At 37.1% G+C, this 20,082-nt stretch overlaps 1 protein-coding gene across 1 annotated transcript in view; it reads right to left on the bottom strand.

The window, feature by feature from the left end:
* The window catches only part of LOC111868187 (phosphoacetylglucosamine mutase), a 41,607-nt gene extending 21,525 nt beyond the window's left edge, over positions 1 to 20,082 (bottom strand). The window contains exons 1-7 of the mRNA XM_023858621.2: positions 19,617 to 20,082; positions 16,034 to 16,104; positions 15,059 to 15,191; positions 12,980 to 13,075; positions 10,186 to 10,387; positions 6,093 to 6,242; positions 4,269 to 4,437 (exon numbers count right to left, since the gene is read on the bottom strand). Of these exons, the coding sequence (XP_023714389.1) occupies positions 4,269 to 4,437; positions 6,093 to 6,242; positions 10,186 to 10,387; positions 12,980 to 13,075; positions 15,059 to 15,191; positions 16,034 to 16,104; positions 19,617 to 19,717 (922 nt within the window). The 5' untranslated portion in view covers positions 19,718 to 20,082. The remainder of the gene's footprint in view (positions 1 to 4,268; positions 4,438 to 6,092; positions 6,243 to 10,185; positions 10,388 to 12,979; positions 13,076 to 15,058; positions 15,192 to 16,033; positions 16,105 to 19,616) is intronic.

Genomic DNA, 20,082 nt, shown 5'->3' on the forward strand with positions numbered 1-20,082 from the left:
CCACATAACAGCAAATAGTTTACTTATTGGGAAGTGGATATGGTATACATACAAAGTCTTGTAATATATTTCATATGCTTCTTATATGTGTCAATGCTTTCAGTGTGCATGTCTGAAGTCCTCTGCTATGTCCTTATAAAGGTAAGGATAGAAAATTCACTTATTTCATAGACATTGTCAGTTCATTGGGTCATTTAGAGAACTTAAAATGTTCCTGACGAAAATGAAACTGAAGTGCCATTACCACATAACACACAGAAAATAAATACCTTCATAGGGGGGGGGACTATGCATTATCCACTGTCACAGACATTTAGAAAATGAAATTGCATATTTTGAGCTCCGTAGCTTTGGTCCGCAAGTGAACTGTACCGACCGACAGACTGCCACTTGTCGGCAAAGTTAGTGGCAACTTTTTCGGATAGAGGGTGTCGTGTGGTCAGCACAACGGATCTCCATGGCCGTTAATCTCGGTTTTCTAGACCGGAGCCACTACTTCCTTGAAATACCTCCTCATTTATCCTCACGAGGCTGAGTGGACCCCGTTTCAGATCCACTCCTTCTCAGAAAATCTGGTTGTGCCGGGAATCGAACCCAGGACCTCTGGATCTGTAGCTGGAACTCTGACCACTAGACCACAAAGGCGGTGTGAAATTGCATATTATCAACAACAAATATGGAGTTAAATTCTCCTTCAGGCACTGCATACTGCTTGACAAGGTGCATGATTTGGCAAATCAGACAGAATGAAGATGCAAACTCCATTTTCTGCGCAGACTTTCAGCTCCTGTACCTAACTCTTTCAATTCACCATAAATAAACTATATGCCAACTTCCTTAACACAGACACACCACAAAGACATATCTTATCATCCAAATTCTAAATCTAGGTTTGCATACCTCACCAAACAGAACCACATATGACATCAAAAGAGAATTTAAAGCAACATAAGTGCAGCACTGAACAAGAGAACTCTATATACAGGAAAATGCAGTTTCTTTTAGACGGTCATCATTATCAAGATCCAGGGGAATTCAGTCAGTATAGTGACTAGGCTATAGGCTGCATGACCCCCAAATCATTTAAATCCTGGCAGACATAGAGATTTTGCTCTATTCTACAGCATCCAGACTAACTCTGTGGTCCACTAAGCCTCCTATTCTGTGGGTATCTGGGTTCTTCCCCTGGTGGATGAGTGCCAGGGCACTCTACCTAATGCCAAGGTTAAGAATGCATGGTGCTATACCTCCACTCCCTCATGTCTTCATGGAATGGTGCTTATTTAAGCACAGGGACAACTTTACTCAAACTTTTACCATTATCATACTATACCTCTAGTACCTCATATGCCTTCATGGCACAGTGCTTAACTTAGGGCAGAGACAAGTTTACTTCAACTTTCATCATTAACACTGTTATTACAAAGATTATCATCGCCTTAACTGTTATTATAGGAACAAATTAGATGGAGCATAATTTTACACTCAATACATCTAAATTAAAAACTTTCATCTTCTGGTACAAGAAACTTTCTGAACTGATGCAGAATTTGACGAATTAATGACCTGGATGGAACCCTATCGTTTCAGAATTTCTCCATAAATGCATTACAGCAGTCATTAAATTAGTAATTTTTTTAAATAATATTGTCACATATTAGTGACTAGATACGGGGGTAAATGGCCGAGCCATAGCTCAAGCGGTTAGTCGCTGGCTTCCCACTGCGGCGGCCCGGTTCGAGTCTGGTCAAGTGGGATTTGTGATGGACAAAGTGGCTCTGGGGCAGGTTTTCTCCACGTACTTCAGTTTCCCCTGCCAATCTTCATTCCACCAATTGCTCCACAATCACCCTCACCTATCATCTGGGGCTGGTACAATAGACCAGAAGTGGCCGCAGTACAAGGGACTTAGTCCCTACCCACTAGCAATAAAAAAAACTGGATTTACTGGACACTTGTAACTCACAACTACAAATACTTACAGTGCTACCGCTAATCTACACACTTAACAAATCACTACAGCACATGATGTCTCTGTCTGTTATAGACTTCGCTAGTTGTACATCAGTTACAGTTCCCAACAATGGAGATTCTTCTGCTCTCATACTTACAGCATTGCCAGCTGGCTATCATCTTAAAACTAATTCATGGTGACTACTCATTATGTCAAAGTCAAAGTCACATTGCGACTGACGGTCAGTCAGTAAGTCTTGGTGTCGAGAACCATCTGGGGCTCATGACCACATATTTATTACTGTCTGACACTTACAGTCTCGTCTCTGTGGCGCGCCCTCTCTGATGAGAGGATGGGCCTGTCTTTTGTATGTGCTGCTGGCCATTGCCAGCGCAGTCTTTCTCTGTCCAAGTCCCTCAGGACTCGCGATCATATTTTACTGTCTCAGAGCTGAGACTTCCTTTTTGTCGCCTCCTACAACTCACAGGGCCACGGTGGAGGTATTCAACCCCGCCTGCACACGGGTGACCCATCATCTGAATGGTTCCCACTATTTAGCCTCAGCACAGACCGCATAGAAAACACCACTTCCAATAACTCCTCCACTGTAGCATCACGTGTTCACCATCACAGAAACTTGTGTATTGAGCCATTACCTAGCAGCAGACAATTTCTTCTGGCTCCATTATTCCAGCTTATTCCATAATATTTAACAGTAAAAATGACGTTCACAAGAGCATACTATTTTTACTAACCCTAACTGTCAACTGGTTAAGTACAAAAAAAGTTTTAACTTTTATACTGCAACATCTTCATTCTATTTACGGGTTTGTCAAGCAACAGCATGGTAAGATCTTACAGTGCCATGTTATAGCAATGAAAATGATACAGTTTACTTAAAAAAAAAACAACATAATTTGTGGTACTGAATAAGGGTTCCACCTTTTCCTTGCTACCCTTCATCAAAACTGTTGTCACTATTGTCGTCATCATCATCATCATCATCACTAATTCAATTAAGATCTTCATTCAATTACATGCTTACTCCACAGCCTAAAGGCTAGTTGTAAAATAAGCATGATCAAGGATGGAAACAAACACAAAAGACAAAATAAAATAACTTGTGTCATTCAGACAATAATAAAGATTCAGTAAGTACAATTGCACCAGCCATGATGTGGTGAGAAAAAATATACACATACCTTCATAGTGAATGCAATTAATATTTTAATAAGAAGAAAGTACCACTATAAAATATGATTAAGAACAGCTTTGTTACCAAACACGCCAAAGTCCTTGCAAACAATATTATCAACTGAAGCACATCTAGCAGAGGGACAACTTCTCCTTGAGTAGCAGGTATTTAACAAAGGAAAAATCTCTGATACACTGGTCAGAAACTTGAAGACCACAGCTTCCAAAAGAGAAGGACAAGGTAAACTTGTAAAAGGAACAATACACTGAGATGGTACCTCCCCTTACTATTTTACAGGCTCTAAAGCACAAGCATAACACTAATGGACATGGAGAAAGTAACACTTAAAACAAAAGGCTGCAAACGTCTGCTGGATGCGTTCAAGTTCATTGGAATCAGCAGAAACAGGTTGATATGAGTCTATATAGAACACAACTATGAGCATCTTCATTGTAATAGGGCCATGCCATAGCTCAGGTTGTTAGCTGCCAGCCTCCCATTGTAGTGGCCCAGATTTGAACACAGGTAAGATCATATGGGATTTGTAATGGGCAAAGTGGCACAGGGAAAAATTTCTTCAAGCACTTCAGTTGTCCATGCCTCACTCCACCAACTGCTCCATATTCATTAATTATCCTATCATCGATGCTCTATAGTTTTGATACTGAGAGCATCATTAAATAACAAGCAAACAAATTAACTAACACACTAATTAACTAACGTAAAGTTCATTGTAACAGGATACTAGCACTTAAAATTTATAGTGACTTGTTTAGTAGAATGCAGATCTGCTTTGAATACTGCTGTTGCTATTACTTACTCCCTATCATCAGCACCATAATTATTACTATCAAATTAAAAACCAATCACTTCTATTTGAGAGTCCTACACAAAATCCAAATGAAACTTCCAACAAAGTTACAGTAGCAATTTTAGTTGACTAATATCTTCTTCGCCATAAAGTAACTGAAAGCACAGTGCTATGTGCACTATGATGCATTAGGTTTCACTCTCCCTTCTTCAATATTAAATGCAGATGTATGTGTTATTCTTACTCCAATTTGCAATGACCAGCTGTACCAGAAATTGTTGAAGTGTAATCAGAAGGAAGTAACTCACCCAGGGTTGCAATTCTGTCCCCATCCAGCAAATGGAGCTTGTCACATTCGTCAGTGTAATAATAAACGATTCGGTCTGCATCTCCATCCACAGACACACATCGAGCATTAGTGATTCGTGGAACTCCATGTGGTGCACACTGTTGCACTTTTACATAGTCTGCACCACACTGCAAGAGGAGTACAGTGACAAACCCACAGTTCATTTTACATATTTTGAAACTGTGAAGAAATAAAAATATCATACTCAGATTTCCAAGCATATCATACGAAACATGGTACATGATGGAGGCATATACCTGATGTTCAAAAACTGGACAACACTGCTAGGATAGAAAAAAGGTTAATAATCTTAATAACTTACAAACCAGCTATTACACTACAATCATGTTGGGCATTGTCTATTATATGACATGTAACATACCTGACACTTTGGAAGTACATATACTCTTGCCTTCAGATGACTGGATGTCATGATACCAAAAGAAGTTTTTTATTGCTTTATAATTTTAACCCTTTCCGGTTGGTACGTTTGGAAAAATATTCACAGCCAGGATGAGAGGGGTTTTTAAATGCCTGCTGAGGCACTAAGTGAAGAGTTTCACCTGAAAAGTTGGCGCAACAAGGGCATAATTTAAAAAGCAAAATGTGTACTTACATTTTCCACTGTCCAATTCTTGGGCCAACTCAACACTGTTATAATATCTGTCAGTGAAATTGTGGCAGTCTTCAATACCAGACACATTGAGTCCTAGTCTGTCCATCAATGAAAGAAATATTCTTAAATGAATTCCAGATTGCAGGAGGAGGCAGACAAAACATTCATGCATGCATTTGTATAGTCTACAGCGCCAACTAGTAATGTATGATCAAAATATGATTGCAGAAACTCAAAACAAACTTTGTCGAACATGTATCGACATTTGTACATGGAAGCACAGTCAACATGTCGATTATATATTGACATTTTACGGGAAAGGGTTAAGATTAGTGGCAACTGCTTGTGCATCATTTTGAACCATGCTCCAACGCAATCCAAGTCTCAGCACTTCCTACCCTTTTTTGTTTGCTTCATGCTTAAGCACTGTCACTATCTAGACAATATAGGGTTGAATGGTAAGACAAATTGGAAGGGAAGGTAGCAGTTGTGGCCTAATCATGGCATAATCCTGGTATTTGCCTGTAAGGACTGAAAAAAGCCACACTTTACTTAACTTATGACAGCTGAATGTCCCAATCCCAGAATCGAAATGAGTACCTTTCAAAAACAGGCCTAGTGTGTAATAGTAGACTAACCTGTATGGAAGAGAGCAAGTTTTACACTCACAAAAAACAGTATATAAAACTACATCTTTACAAGTGGCATATGAAGACAAAAGTATTTGAATTGAGTGGTGTCAACTACTATTTCCAATCTGCTCTTAAACTCTTTGTGAACATAATTTTAATTTGTTATGAGGGTTCCCAAATATTTGAATCTTTACACATTTTCAAAGTGTCTGTTAACTCTTTGTGGACATAATTTTAATTTGTTACGAGGGTTCCCAAATATTTGAATCTTTACACATTTTCAAAGAATCTGTTTATCTTCATATGTAATTCCAGTGATCACACATGACTATGTACTCAGTTTTCTCTGTGTCTATTGCTAAACCAAACTTCATGCTAGTACAGGGCAGTGTTCTTCTTTATGGTACTGATGTTTTCACCCAATAAATTAACATCATAGCAGTCAAGAAACTGTTGTGGTCCATTCAATTTCAAATGTTCCCGATTTCTTTGGATGCAAAACAACAGTTTCTATTAGTGCATCCTCATTACTCACCAAATGATTCAGCTTTCCATTTCCGTCATTGTAAAGTTGCACCTGTAGAGAATCACCCAGGTATGATAAACAAACTTTCATTTTCAGTGCTCCAACACCATTAGCTCCATCAAACAAAATACTTGGTACGTAATTACCATTGCTTGGCTTCTGGAAAAGAAAATATGATATGCATACAACCGACAGCATAAAAAATGTAAGCAGTGAATATGACAAAGGCAAAAATAATACCATCTAATGTGAGTATTTAAGTTTTATCACTTGAGGATTTATCTCCCTTACATGTTTCGATCCTTATGGATCATCCTCAGAGGGTATCAATACTTTTGGAAACTACTATTACAATAGATGTTAATTGTATGGATACACATGTCTAAAATGCACAATATACGCAATGTTCAACCTTCCACATTCACATCAGCCTTCTTGGTGTTAAAACTTTAAAAAAAAAATTGTTTAAAAAGAACTTTCAAGATCAAGCTTAAAATTTATGAACCATACAGGTTCACATCAATTCTCCTATTGTTATTCGTAGAGGTGGCTGGTCCTGTGCCGCCTGTTTATCTTGCGAAAGGAGATCCTTAGTATTTCCATGTTTATTTGTGGCCTGCTGTGTTGTTTACAAATAAAAAAAAGTGAATATAACACTGCCTCAGCTTTTATTCTGTTTCAACCAAAGACACCTAGAACAAGATTATATTCTCCAAATTTAAGTTTATGCAACAAATTTGTAAATTCAGTGACTGTTCAACAATTAAAAGATAATTTGAAGTAAAAGTTTTCTTATAGTAGAAGGTTTTCGAAATTTTAAAGGATTATATAACTTTAAAAATAATTATATGATCTGCTTGGAATAAAGCACAACAAATATAAAGATAACACTTACTTCTCATTACCTTTTAATTCAGAATATTTATCACATAAACTGTTCCCAAAAAGTATTGATTAAAGTGAATAAAAAATATAATGCTACCCAATATGTCACACATTTTCAAAATTTGGCTTATTATTCTGATGAAACTGAAAGCATCTATCAACACAGAAAGTGTTAAGCCCTACATTAATTTGTGCTAATGTCATGACCACATCACAAATTTGAATGGCCACTATGTTGGTATTATCGATAACAAGAAATTAAAATGTGCAACAGTGGGCTGGAATTTAGCAACAAGATGTTCAAACAACTTTTCATTAAAATCTGTTATCTGGGATAAAAGTTATTACAGGAGAACAAACATACATACATGATGATACTGTAAGCCATTCCTTCCTTACAAAATAAGAAAAGTAGGTCAAAATATGCATTTTCATAACTAAACAAGCCCTGTTTTGGGTATCTAGCCCTTGCCTTTGATATTCAGCACCAATAAAGTAATTAATTCATTCATTCATTCATTCTATTTAGCATTCATAATTGCTACAACAGTAACACTTGAATAAGTCACATCATTAAATACATCATTCTCGAAATTATTTTGCCCAAATTCCTAAAGGATTAGAATTTCCATGATTTATTCTGACCGTCTTACAGTGCATACATTTATTCACCTTACTCTTCTCTCTTGCACTACATGTTTCAGCACCAAAATGCCATCTTCAGGTGCTTTTCTATGTACGTCGAACTACTTCATTGCATGCCCTGTTGTCCTTATACTAAAATAACTAAAATATATATTCATCATATATAATGATAAATTTAAATATTAAAACTGTTCTAGATTTGTCATCCTTATGTCGTATCTCAGTACGCGAGTCACACCTGTCTTCTTCTATCGGAGTATTCTTCCTACTTTCATGTGTGTATCTGTAACGTGAAATTCTTATTCATTAATACCGCGTTCTGAATTTTATTTGTTACGTGTGGTATTATAATGTTTAATACTCACAGCACAGTGAGTATTAAACATCAGAACGCGGAAATTACAAAAATTATTAAGACACTAAAGACTAAAAATTCGAGTGGATACGATGAAATCTCCAATAAAATATTAAAACTAAGAACTAAGCCTTTCATTTATAATTTCCCAATTTACTCATATTTGTAATGTAACACTTAACACCGGCATCTTCCCTGATAGATTTAAATTTGCCGTAGTCAAATTAAAAGGGATAACTCATGATGTATCTAACTATAGGCCTATATCCCTGCTAACTTCTTTTTCTAAGATAATTCAAAAACTTATGTATGCTGGACTTATTACACATATTGAAACAAATAATTTATTGGTTCAAGAACAGTATGGTTTTAGACCACATTCTTCGACTGAGAAAGCAGCTTTTTCATTGATTGATAGCAACTTATCTGTGATGAATAACAAACTATTGGTGGGAGGCATTTTCTGTGATTTACAGAAAGCATTTAATTGTGTTAATCACAAAATATTATTGGAAAAGTTAATATTCTATGGAATAGATGGGAAATATAAACACTCATTGAATCTTACTTGTCAGGTAGATATCAAAGAGTTGTAATAGGGAACAGAACTGATTGTAGCAACTCTTCTGATTGGGAATTAATCATATGCGGTGTTCCTCAAGGCTAGATCCTTGGCCCACAGTTTTTTTCTGTTTTATGTAAATGACTTACCAAAAATAATAAATAAAAATAATAACATGGTATTATTTGCAGATGACACCAGTATTATAGCAACTGGCACGAACAAATTAGACTTTGATATGAACCCTAATCAAACTTTTAAAGATATTAATTCATGGTTTAATGTTAATTTGCTCACTTTGAATTTGAATAAATCTCAATATGTTGAATTTTGTTCCATGAATCATTATATTACCATACAAATTACTTACGATCAGACTAAATTAACCAATGTGAGACAGAATTTTTAGGCCTGCATATGTAGCAGGCATTAAAGCCTTTAATCATCTACCTCAAGCAATAAAAATGTTGGCTTCTGATCTGTTAAACTTTAAAGCAGCATTGAAGAGATTCTTATTTTATCACTCTTTTTACTCTATGAAGGAATACTATCAGCATAACTGGTAATACTATGTAAATTATAACAGAGCTAGCTCAGTAATTATTTGTAATATATTTTCAATTTATATATGCAGTTGTCCTATCTAAAATTATTATGGCTCATATTTTATTTAATCTTACTAATGTGATCTTCAGATTTAGAATAAAATTTTAATAACCCAGATCTGTTTGTCATTAACTGATAGTCATAACAAAGATGGCTGCTGATGGTACAATTTTTACATGTACTGAAGATTTGAGGTTTTCATGGCAGTGACTATGAAGAGACTGTTACACCTCTCTGACTTGTACAAACACTTATCATAGAACTGGTTATAAATGTGTGACGCTGGAAGACATCTAATTGGTAATTTAAGTGATTATATGAAATTGTGACTATGTTTTTATAGTAAGTTATTTAATTCATTTTTTAATTAGATTTTATTTGTTGTTGTTGTTGTTGTTGTTATTATTATTATTATTATTATTACATCAGATTTTATGATTTAATAAGTTTGCTTATCTGCAACCTGCAAAACTGATGTTAACCTACTGTTGCAAATAATGGACTCATACAATTTTATTATTTTGAAGATTATTTTGATACGTATTTTAAGGACCATTTCCACATCCTGGTTATATACAGTACGGATCTATGGAAAATAAATAAAATGAATGAATGAATGAATGAATCTGGCCTGACATCAAGATACAGTGAACTTATAAAACATTACATAACAATTTTCAGGATATCATGCTCATATTTTCTGAAGATTCTTAACTTGAAAAACTAATGTTACAAAAACATTTCCAGTTATTATTTTTTAAAATATGTATTGTACAGTCATTTAAAAAATGACTTCTAATGGTCTCTAATGTATCTCGTATATTAAAGCATTTTTTTAACTAAATCTTTAAGAAAACTTCTGGTTAATACATTTTGCAAACTCAAACAACAGTATGGACATGCAAACATGAAGAAATTCCTTTCGGAACAGAACAGCCTCCATGGTGCTTGTATGTAAAACAATTACTCAGAGCTACCTCTTAAGAAAAGAACAGAAAAGAGAAAAGAGTATGATAGTAAATACATTAAAAAGTGCTAACAATACTCACATCTCCTCTGAGTTTCTTGAATGCGGTGGTCATTTTTTTAAAGTAACCATCTTCTGTTGCTTCAGCATATATACCATCAGTGTTGATACTTGCCACAAAGTAATGAAGCATGGGTGTGGTCACAACCCCATAGTCCTTCACCTCTCCTCCCATAACAGTTATTCCTGTTATGGCTGCCTGGGCAAGGTCAGGACTGCTTGGTCTATGACAGTAAAAGAATTCAAACAACTGTGTATAAACATGCAATTGCTTTTAAAGCAACCTCTAAAGTGTCTCCACCCTCCAAAAAAAAAAAAAAAACAACAAACTGTGTATTAAACAAATGTGGGGAGGGGGAGGCACACATGCAAACTGCACAATAAATTCTGACTACCATTCTAGCCCTACAAACATAATTAATATTGCAAGTAATCAAATTATTGTGATGTATTTGCACTATGCAGGACACCCCCTCCCCCGGCAGCGGTGACGTAACATCTTCGGAGCATTGCCACTGCTACGGTAACAGGCCAGCCAACACCCTGCCCCTTCCTGCGGTGACGTTAGCAAGGGATATCACAGTTGCTATGCAGCAGAAAACAACTCTTGACAGCGTTGCCCAGCAACACCTGTAAACACGGCGACTAGGCAACAAGGAAGCAAGGTGTTTCCCGTTGTCTGGCTAAGGGTTTATAAGAGAACCACACTGCCTAAAGAGTCAGTCGAAATATAGCCGCCGCTGGAGTCAGCTGAATTGGAACAGTCATTGAATTCAGTTGTAGCGTAAAGAAGAATACCGAAGCGTGTGATTAGAAGTGACAGCGTGAGAAGATATTGGGAGTGTGTAATACAGTGACACTGGTATAGCTCCTGCGTTATAAACACGTGAAGACTACCGAGGATAGAGTGAATAGAACAGTGTGCAGGGTTTGTAAATTGTGTAAACCTGCAACAGTGTTATAATTAATTGTAGCAAGACTTGTAGGTTGTTAAATAAACCAATTAACAATCCGAACGGCGTCTTCAGTGGCAAAACATGTGAGATTATCATATTGTAACGTGTTTCGTTACTGAATACGCCGTAGAGATCGTTAATTGGTTTACTGAACAATCTACAAATATCGGCTACAATTAATTATCACAATGTTATGGGTTTCCACACTTTACAAACCCTACAACAAAATCTGTTAACACCATCTTCCAGAGTCTTCACGTATTACTAGTGCGGGAGCTATACAAGTCTCGCTGAATTACACACTCCAAATATAACACGCCGCTGGCTAGATTCCAACTCTGCTCGCAGGCTGCTGCCTTGAGGACTGTTGATAACACACTCTGATTCATAGGCTTGCTCGGAACTAACTCGGAGGTAGCTAGAGGACTAACTGTGAATAGCCTTCGCTGCTCCTTATGTAGCCTCGTTCCGGACCATTGTCGTCTGGTTCCGTGTTGCTACCAACGCTGTCCGGAGTTGTTAACTGCTGCCTAGCAACCGCGATATCCCTTGGTGACGTCACCGCTGTTGACTCGCGTTGCATAGCTACCAGGTTGCGGGGACTCGGCTAACTTCGGCTCCGCTCGGCACGTCACCGCAGGGAGAGTGGCGGGGTGATGACTCACCTATTACAAGCGCTACGTTACCGCCACGTGCCGATGGGGAGGTAGGGGTCCTTCGTTGCGCAACATGTCACAATATGCATAAATATTATATCTGAACTTCAAAGGGAGATAAGAACTTGAAGGCAATTTCATTAAAAGCTTCATAAAATAATAACAGCACTGAGAATAAGGCCTAAAAGTTTGTTATAATGGTATATTAATACAATTATTGACTTTCTAGACAGTATCCATATCCTGCTGTTCATTTAAAAGTAACATTTCGGAAGCTGAATTCTGTCTCTGTCTTCAGGTAAGAGCCTACACAGTTCAGCCCAATTGATAGAGCTAGTCCCTGTCTCCAGAAATATTCTATGCCTATGTAACTTCCCCATTTATCAATTCACTTCATTAAACAGGAAATTTATACTGGAAATGAAAATTTGTCACATGCACTGGACCAGACATACTGTGTTTGCAATATTTTAAAACTATATGCAATTTCTTTTTAACAACCCAATACAACATCCAGGTTTAAAATACTGTATCCCTAATTGAATTTTATTTTCTGCATATGATTAAGGGAACACTGCTGCTCGCTTACCTTCCAGCCCAGCCACTTTTCACAATGCGCTTTCAGCCTGTCATAATTCATGGTAAAGAAATGTGTAGCAAATGACCATTGAAGCACAGAAAAATAGCTACATACACCATCTAGTGATACAGGAAAAAACTAAGTGTTCAAGGTGCATTCTAAAAGAGGAATATTTAGTTTTGTCATGGTGTGTTACTATCTGGCCTTGGGGTTAAACATGGTGGTCTGGACAAAGCTCTGACAATTGTGAGATGATGTATGTGTCAATTTTCTTTGTTCTGTCCTGAGTATTGCAGGATTTACCACTCATGTGCAAATACCAGCTCAAATTCATCAACTACCACAACAGTGTGGTTTCCACAGATACTATAGAGCAATATTCACTTTCACCTTCATCCTTCCTAACTTACCATTCACAATCAATGTTAAGCGAGTTAAGAAACAAACATCTGTCATAACATCTAACATTTTTGTGTCCAAAATCTGCAACTTTGCAGGCTAAGAGCTGAATGAACTACTGCGGCTAGGTGTACTGAACCTATCTGGATGTTTAACCTGAAAATTTCTTAGTAATGTTCAAGTGTGCATTCTGTTCAACAGAAACATAAAATGTGAGAACTATACCTTGTGTCTTGCCCAACACATATCAGTGCCCGTGCTTCCCAGTCAATTGATTCTGCCTCAGCTATTGCAAGAAGAACAGAATACAGTTCAGTGTCACTACAAAACAAAAAAGAAACTTAATGTAACTCTTCCAACAGATACATGGGGCTCCATTTTGGGGATAAAGCAATAAAAACATGAAACTGCCTACTTATCTCCAAAGTCTAGAATGTATGGAGCATATGTACTGAAGAAAACTGCAGTATAAAGAGGTTAACAGCCAGTTTCATGTTCCAGCCAGCTCTGGTAGAGATGCTGGAAAGCAGACTGGATTCATTCCAGACATATTATGGATGTGGTAATGCAATAAAAATTCTGAACTCTTACAAGCATTTGAGCCTGACTGACCAATCTGTAAGTCAGTCAGTTAACTGGCAATGAAGTATCTTGTTTACATTAGATTTTAGTGTACCTATGGACAAAATTATACACAATGTGAGGGATAACACAAGAAATCAAAATCAATGATACCTGTCAGTTATATTACTGTTCAGGTGGCACATAAGTTACAAAAATCAAAAGAATGGAATGTAATATTTAAGGGCAACTCCTTAAATATTTACACTGGAAAGCAATGAGAACTGAAAACAGACCAAACCAAGAATCTAACAATATATACAAAAGTTTTAAGTGCAAAGAACCTGTCATTATGGAAAAAAATAAATATTAATGGATGAGTTCAGAACGAAATTAAGAAAAAAACAGTATTTCCAAATTTTATCAGAGAGTTAATGAATGGAAAAATATGTCTATTTTAAACAGATATTAAAAGATGATGTTCCTATGTTCCTTTCCTTTCCGTTTTTTTTTTTTTTTTTTTTTTTTTTTTTTTTCAATNGAAGTTCAACTTGCCACCTGTTTCTGCTGGTTTCGTCTTTGTCCTTGAAGACGGTGGTGATATGTTTTTCTGAAATCTTGGGCTCACTGTGAAACGCACAGTATTAAACCCAGAAGACCATACTCTTTAACTGTATACTACAGATTACTCACAATAATAAATCAGTTACTGTGAAACAAAAACAATTCATTTAGAAATAATTAAAACTGGAACTGGTTTTGGAATGGTTTCTGCTCACTTGGTTGTTTGGCAATAAATACTTCAATGTTTACTTAATGTGTACATGAGTTCCTTATGTTTCCTGTTGGTATAGTGGCATTCTTCTCTTTTATTTCATCAGTTGATGTTGACAATACTAACCATTTAAACTGACTTATTTGTACAGAGCTCACTGCAGTATTTACAGTGCAGTCTGTTTTCAGAAACAAAATAACCAAGCAATCTACTACTGAATTTCATCTATTAACAGCAGCTTCACTTCACCTAACTAGTTGCCAGTATACACAGACTGTTTTATTGTTGTTATTTGGGGGGTTTTAGACATGGCCTCTGGATTGCATGTAAGGGGAAGTAAAGGTAAAGTTGTCCCTGTACTTAACTAATTAAGAACTACGCCATGAAGAGATATGGGGGAGTGGATCTACAGATCCACATATTCTTAACCTCAGCACTAGTTAGAGGTGAGTGGTCTGGTTCAGGCACCAGCAGTTTTACCCCTGGTAGTCAGTGAGCAGAAGTATGGCAAGAAGTAGTGGGACAGTGACTGCAACAGCATTGTGGGAAGGTTATGCATTATAACTATGGTTCTGTTATGACATTCATACCCTACAATCCTCATCTCATTTAATGGACTTGACAAATATTCACATTCATATTCAGCTGAGAATGGTAAAGTTTAAAAACATTAATATTACAAGCTACTGATTCAATTGTAAAAAAGATTCTCTTTGTAACAGAGTACCTAATGGAACTAAAAGTCTGGTATCATTTTAAAATCATTCTTCACTGGAGTAAGCTTTAAAGGTATCACCATACTTCATATACAGCTGCACTATAATGGGACAGACATCGTCAGCTTATCAGTGGAGTTAGTTACTTAAAACCATAATACTCAGTCCATAAATGGTTATAAATGTACCCTCTCCTTAACAGCTTTCAACTGATACAATATTTCTATGAAAGTAGACAAACATAAATAATACCTAGCATTTGCAAGTCTTGTAGCAAACTTCTCCCAGCTCTGCTGTAGCATCTCACCAAATGGGTCAATCAATTTCACACCATTATCTGGCTCTGGGTTATGGGATGCTGTTATCATTAGCCCAATAGCTGCTCCTACATATAACATAGATGCTCAATAACATAACTAACATAAGACCACACAACAGTAATTTAGGACAACATAACTGGTACCAATCTGAATTTCTTGATATTCTGACATACAATTCAAAGGCATTAAGAGACAGAGTGAGGAATAGCCATTTGAGAGATCTATGACCATCATATTGCTCCTCCATTATCAATTCTGTGAGCAGGCATGGATGGAAAGGTATGTAAAGAGAATACTGTCTTCTTGGATGTGAAACTGTGTAGTATGGCTGAAGTTTATTGACATTGTTAGAGAATGTCTGTTCCCCACCTTTAGGGTAATTTAAACTTCTATCCAAAGTAGAGAATGTTACATGCCAGATACCAGTATCTTCACAGTCACTGCCATGAGAAGGTCAAACTGCACATAACTGTAGTGAGGTCACAAGAAACACTTATTACATGATTTGGAACAGATGACTGAAATAAATTCAAACTTATCAGAGAAGTTCTGAAGATTCAGGATAGCCATATCATCATGATGAACACAAAACCTTCAGAGGTGATAACAGATGGATTGATGTATACATCTACTTTCAACAAAGATTCATGGAAACATTTCCTTTTGTATTCAGAACCATTTGCCAGTCTATCCACTGTCTCTTTGCCTTAAGGTTTAAACTACCATGATACCACACACCAGTAATATTTTACTAAAATGTGTCTTAAAATTACTTCACTAATATTTTGTTAAAGGATATTTCATTCAAGATTTTGTTAATTCCAACTTACTACCATAATGCTTTCTTAAAATTAATATTTCATATCAATACAGCAGAATATATATTTGATATTAATAGGAGCCTTACCTCTTTTAGATTTTGATCTAAGAACAGCCAATAAACCAACACGATACAGAATATGAGGAAGGTTTTCCGCCCTATATAAACAGAAAATGGTGAAAACTCTTTACAATATTATATTTAAGCATCCTGTTGCACTCTACACGATAAATGATACAAACTCCGTCCCAAGTGCAAACAATATATATGTCTTTGATCTTGCTCTCTTCTACACTACATGTTTCGGCCTCTAACAGCCATCATCAGGTGTATACTCTTACGTTGCTGCCACACTGAACCCAGTCTAAAATTTAACATTTAAAAAACACACTGTTACTTTCTTCGTTATTATCAACATCTACCTCGCTGATATCTGTCTGGTATGTAGATTATTCTGCACACGTCAATTTTGATTTTCCTGTAGTTGTCTCTTATCAACAAGCTTGGCCTTTCATCAAGTGTATGTATCACACATATAGCATGTTATTGAAAATTTTTCCTTTTGCACTATTCACAAGTCTTCTGTCAGTACAGGCTTTGCAAAGAAGATTATGCCTATCTTGCATATCTTATACTACAACAGCAGCTTAGTCACCTGACCACTGCCATGTTTAAGCATCTTATATTTTCTATGTCTGGCTTTGCCTTGTCCTATACTACAAACATGTTCAGTTTCATGATTCTGTATGACTTCTGCTTGTCACCTGAGCAATTTTTTTATATACTTGTATATACATGGAAGGCCAAAAAGCCATGTGTAAATCACAGACCAGTGTGCACCTTGGAAAATGTCCAATGATGGAGAGAACCTTATTTTGTAGGCGCCACTATTTTAAAAGGTGGGTGTATGCTGCTAATCTGCAGGTGGGGAAAGCATAAGTCATTCTGATCTGATCAGTGCCTCGTGGGGGGTTAATTTAATGTTGGTGTTTAAACATTAATATTTGAACAGGGAACAGATTCTAATAAATGTTCTGAAGGCCTTGGCTTCAGTCATTTCTATTTTAAGTCTCCATGTAATCCTCTTATTAAAGATTACACCCTGATATTTTACATGAGTGACGAAAGTTGTTTGGGACAACCCATGTCAAAGTCAAAGTCACTTGAGGACTGGTGATTTAACACTAATCAGTTCGTCTTGGCGTAAGCCCCTTGAGACCCATGACCAGTGATTTCATTTTCAACTGAACTCTTGCAGTAATTCATTCATTCATTGTTGAAGGAGGTGGGTTTCCCATGCACTTAGATCAGTTATTGGTCCATTGTGCATCCCCCTTTAATTTCTACTGTCTCCATACCCTACCGGTACTGGTGCCCGTTATCAGCCCCTTTCTGCCAGCGAGGTCGGCCCACTACTGGCAGTGGTATCTGATAATTAGTCCCTTTCTGTCAGCGAGGTCGATCCTCATCTGGCAGTGGTACCTAATACTTTCCCCATCTACCGGAGGCATTGGAAACTACTTGGGCGGGAAAATTTACCTAATTTAGCTCAAAGGTCTCCTAGAGACATGAGGTTCTTTTACGTGCCGTAAATCTACGATACGGGACTCACGGCTTAAAGTCCCTCCCAGAGGACTTGTTCCCTGAATTTTTTCCGCCCTTAAAAATTCCACGACCTCCGCCAGGTTTGAACCCGCGTACCTTGAGTCATGAGGTGGGAACATTACCCCTAGACTACAGAGGCCGCTAACTCTTGCAGTAATAATCCTTATGTAACATTCTTTCTAACAGGAAGAATGAATGAATATGTTTGGCCTTTCGTCAAGTGTACATTTTGCACATATAGCATGTTACTGAAAATTCTTCCTTTTGCCCTACACAAGTCCTCTGTCAGTAGAGGATATGTCAAAAGGAGATAACAGGGCAATCTGCAATAAAAATTGTGATAAAGCATGCACAGTTGTTGAACTAAGATAATAAAGGAAGAAAAATGTATGCTATAAACATAGCCAACAAACTAAGCCCACAAACACCAATGTATAGTATTAAATAAAGAATTTGTGGAACCATATTGTGCCTACCACAAGCACCACCTGCAACGTAAAATCTGAACACTCAAGACTAAAACCTTACATAAACCGATGAAGAATCTGTCACATCGTACAGATCTTCTCTGTGAGTTGGTAACCTCACTGCTGATGAGGGGGATCCAAAGGGGAAAAATGTGCAAACTGGGTTGGCTGATCAGATTGGTTAAGCATGCCATATAGACTGATTCCTTATATTTGCTATACCTGCTGTTACTTTCAATTTAAAAATTCCAGGATTATCCCAGCCTACCCATGACCCTTTCATAGGCATGTTGGGCTAATTGTGATCTTTCTAGAAGACCATCTTTGAGACTGTACCTGTGTTCACACAGCCACATGGCTAGAGGTCTGCCTGTTTCCCCATGGCTGGAGGTCTGCCTGCTTCCCCACTGTAGCTTCTGCCATATTCACAGGGAATGCTACAGATGCATAATGTTGTCTGCTGCGAATCTCTGTCTGGCCTGATTTTCTAAGAGTGTGTTTAGTTTTGAAGATCGTCCTAATGTTATATCAATTCCCTATATGTTTTATTTTCTCTGAAACACCCTTCACATATGGGATGTATAGAGACCAGAGGTTTTTCCTCTTCACTTGGATGACTGCTATCCTGAATTAATGACCAAGTCAATGAAACCCTGGGGCTAACCCAGTAATTCTGAATGTTATACACCATTATCAGAACCCTTAGCATCTACTTGTAAGCCTCTATAATAGGTATACAGTTCCTGCAACATCACCTAATTACACTGTCCTACAGTCCCGTTTCTAGCCGTTGCTGTTAATAAACCTAGGTACAGATTTTGGGTAGATATTACATGGTGTTGTTTTACATTTTGGAAGATATGAAACTTAAACAAAAAGTGTGTACTATTCAAAGGCTTTTTACCAAGAAAAATCTCACTATCCTATATTCAAAGGTGCTAGTATCAAGTCAACCTAAAAATTCACACAGCTGTCATACCTGCATTACTGTTAGGAGGAAATTTATAAAGCTGCAAAGGTGGGTGGCCTCTTGTGGCATGTCTGTAGATCAGAGCATGAACAGACTCATCTGCAGGTGGACTTTCTTCAGTACCTTCCCTCAAAGGGTAAGGAAAATAGGCTAAATGTAAGTACTAAATCTTGACCCCATGTGATAACCTAACTTAACACTGATACATAAAGCTATATTTATGTTGTAGCATTATTTAGAGCACAATAATGCTCTACCTTCACCTCTGCCACTGTGGTCTGACCTGCTAAATTGTACTGTCGGCCATCTGGTCCAGTAGTACTACAACTTCATATTACATGAATTCACAAGGTTGGGTTAGTATAAATAAGTCGGTACCCCTAAATTCTGGGGTGTACACAGTGTGATAAGGTATGGAATCGACAACCTGTTCTGTACTTCTACCAAAGAATGTTTCACTGATATTAAGGTATAATCGTGTAAAATATTTTATTAAGTTATATCGTAATACGATCAGCGAAATTGGTCATTTTTGCTAACATTTATGGAGTTGCGTATTCATTTTTTAAACGATGAAAAAGCAATAGTCTAATACGACAATGAAGATAATGTAATATTAAATTATCACCTTGTCCTAAAGCCTGCTGTTCCATAAAGAATATCTCTGGACTCCTGACGAGGGTACTTCTCTAACCCAAGTTTACTGGCATTGTCCAATACCTTTGCCATGTCGGCACAGCTGGCAGCCACTTCAATATCAACTACAGATCAACATTCAATGACCTCATGTTATACCTGGCACGCCTGACAGCGTTATCATAGAATACTTTCACTAAATTTCAACATTTTTGAGCGGATTGGAAGCACATGAATGCCGCAATATATACAAAGTTAAATCAGTGCCAAAGTGCGCTCTTTAATTCAATCATGACATGCTGACGAATTTTCCTGCATATGAACCAATTTTTTGGAGATATTTGATTCCATATGGTACAACAAACACGAACATTCTATTTCTATATCTCAGACGCAGAGCATATACAACCACACCGATTCGGCCGCCCTGAGTCCACGGACAACTAAACCAACCAAAC

Source organism: Cryptotermes secundus, unplaced genomic scaffold (assembly GCF_002891405.2).
Source record: "Cryptotermes secundus unplaced genomic scaffold, Csec_1.0 scaffold52, whole genome shotgun sequence".
NCBI lineage: Eukaryota > Metazoa > Arthropoda > Insecta > Blattodea > Kalotermitidae > Cryptotermes > Cryptotermes secundus.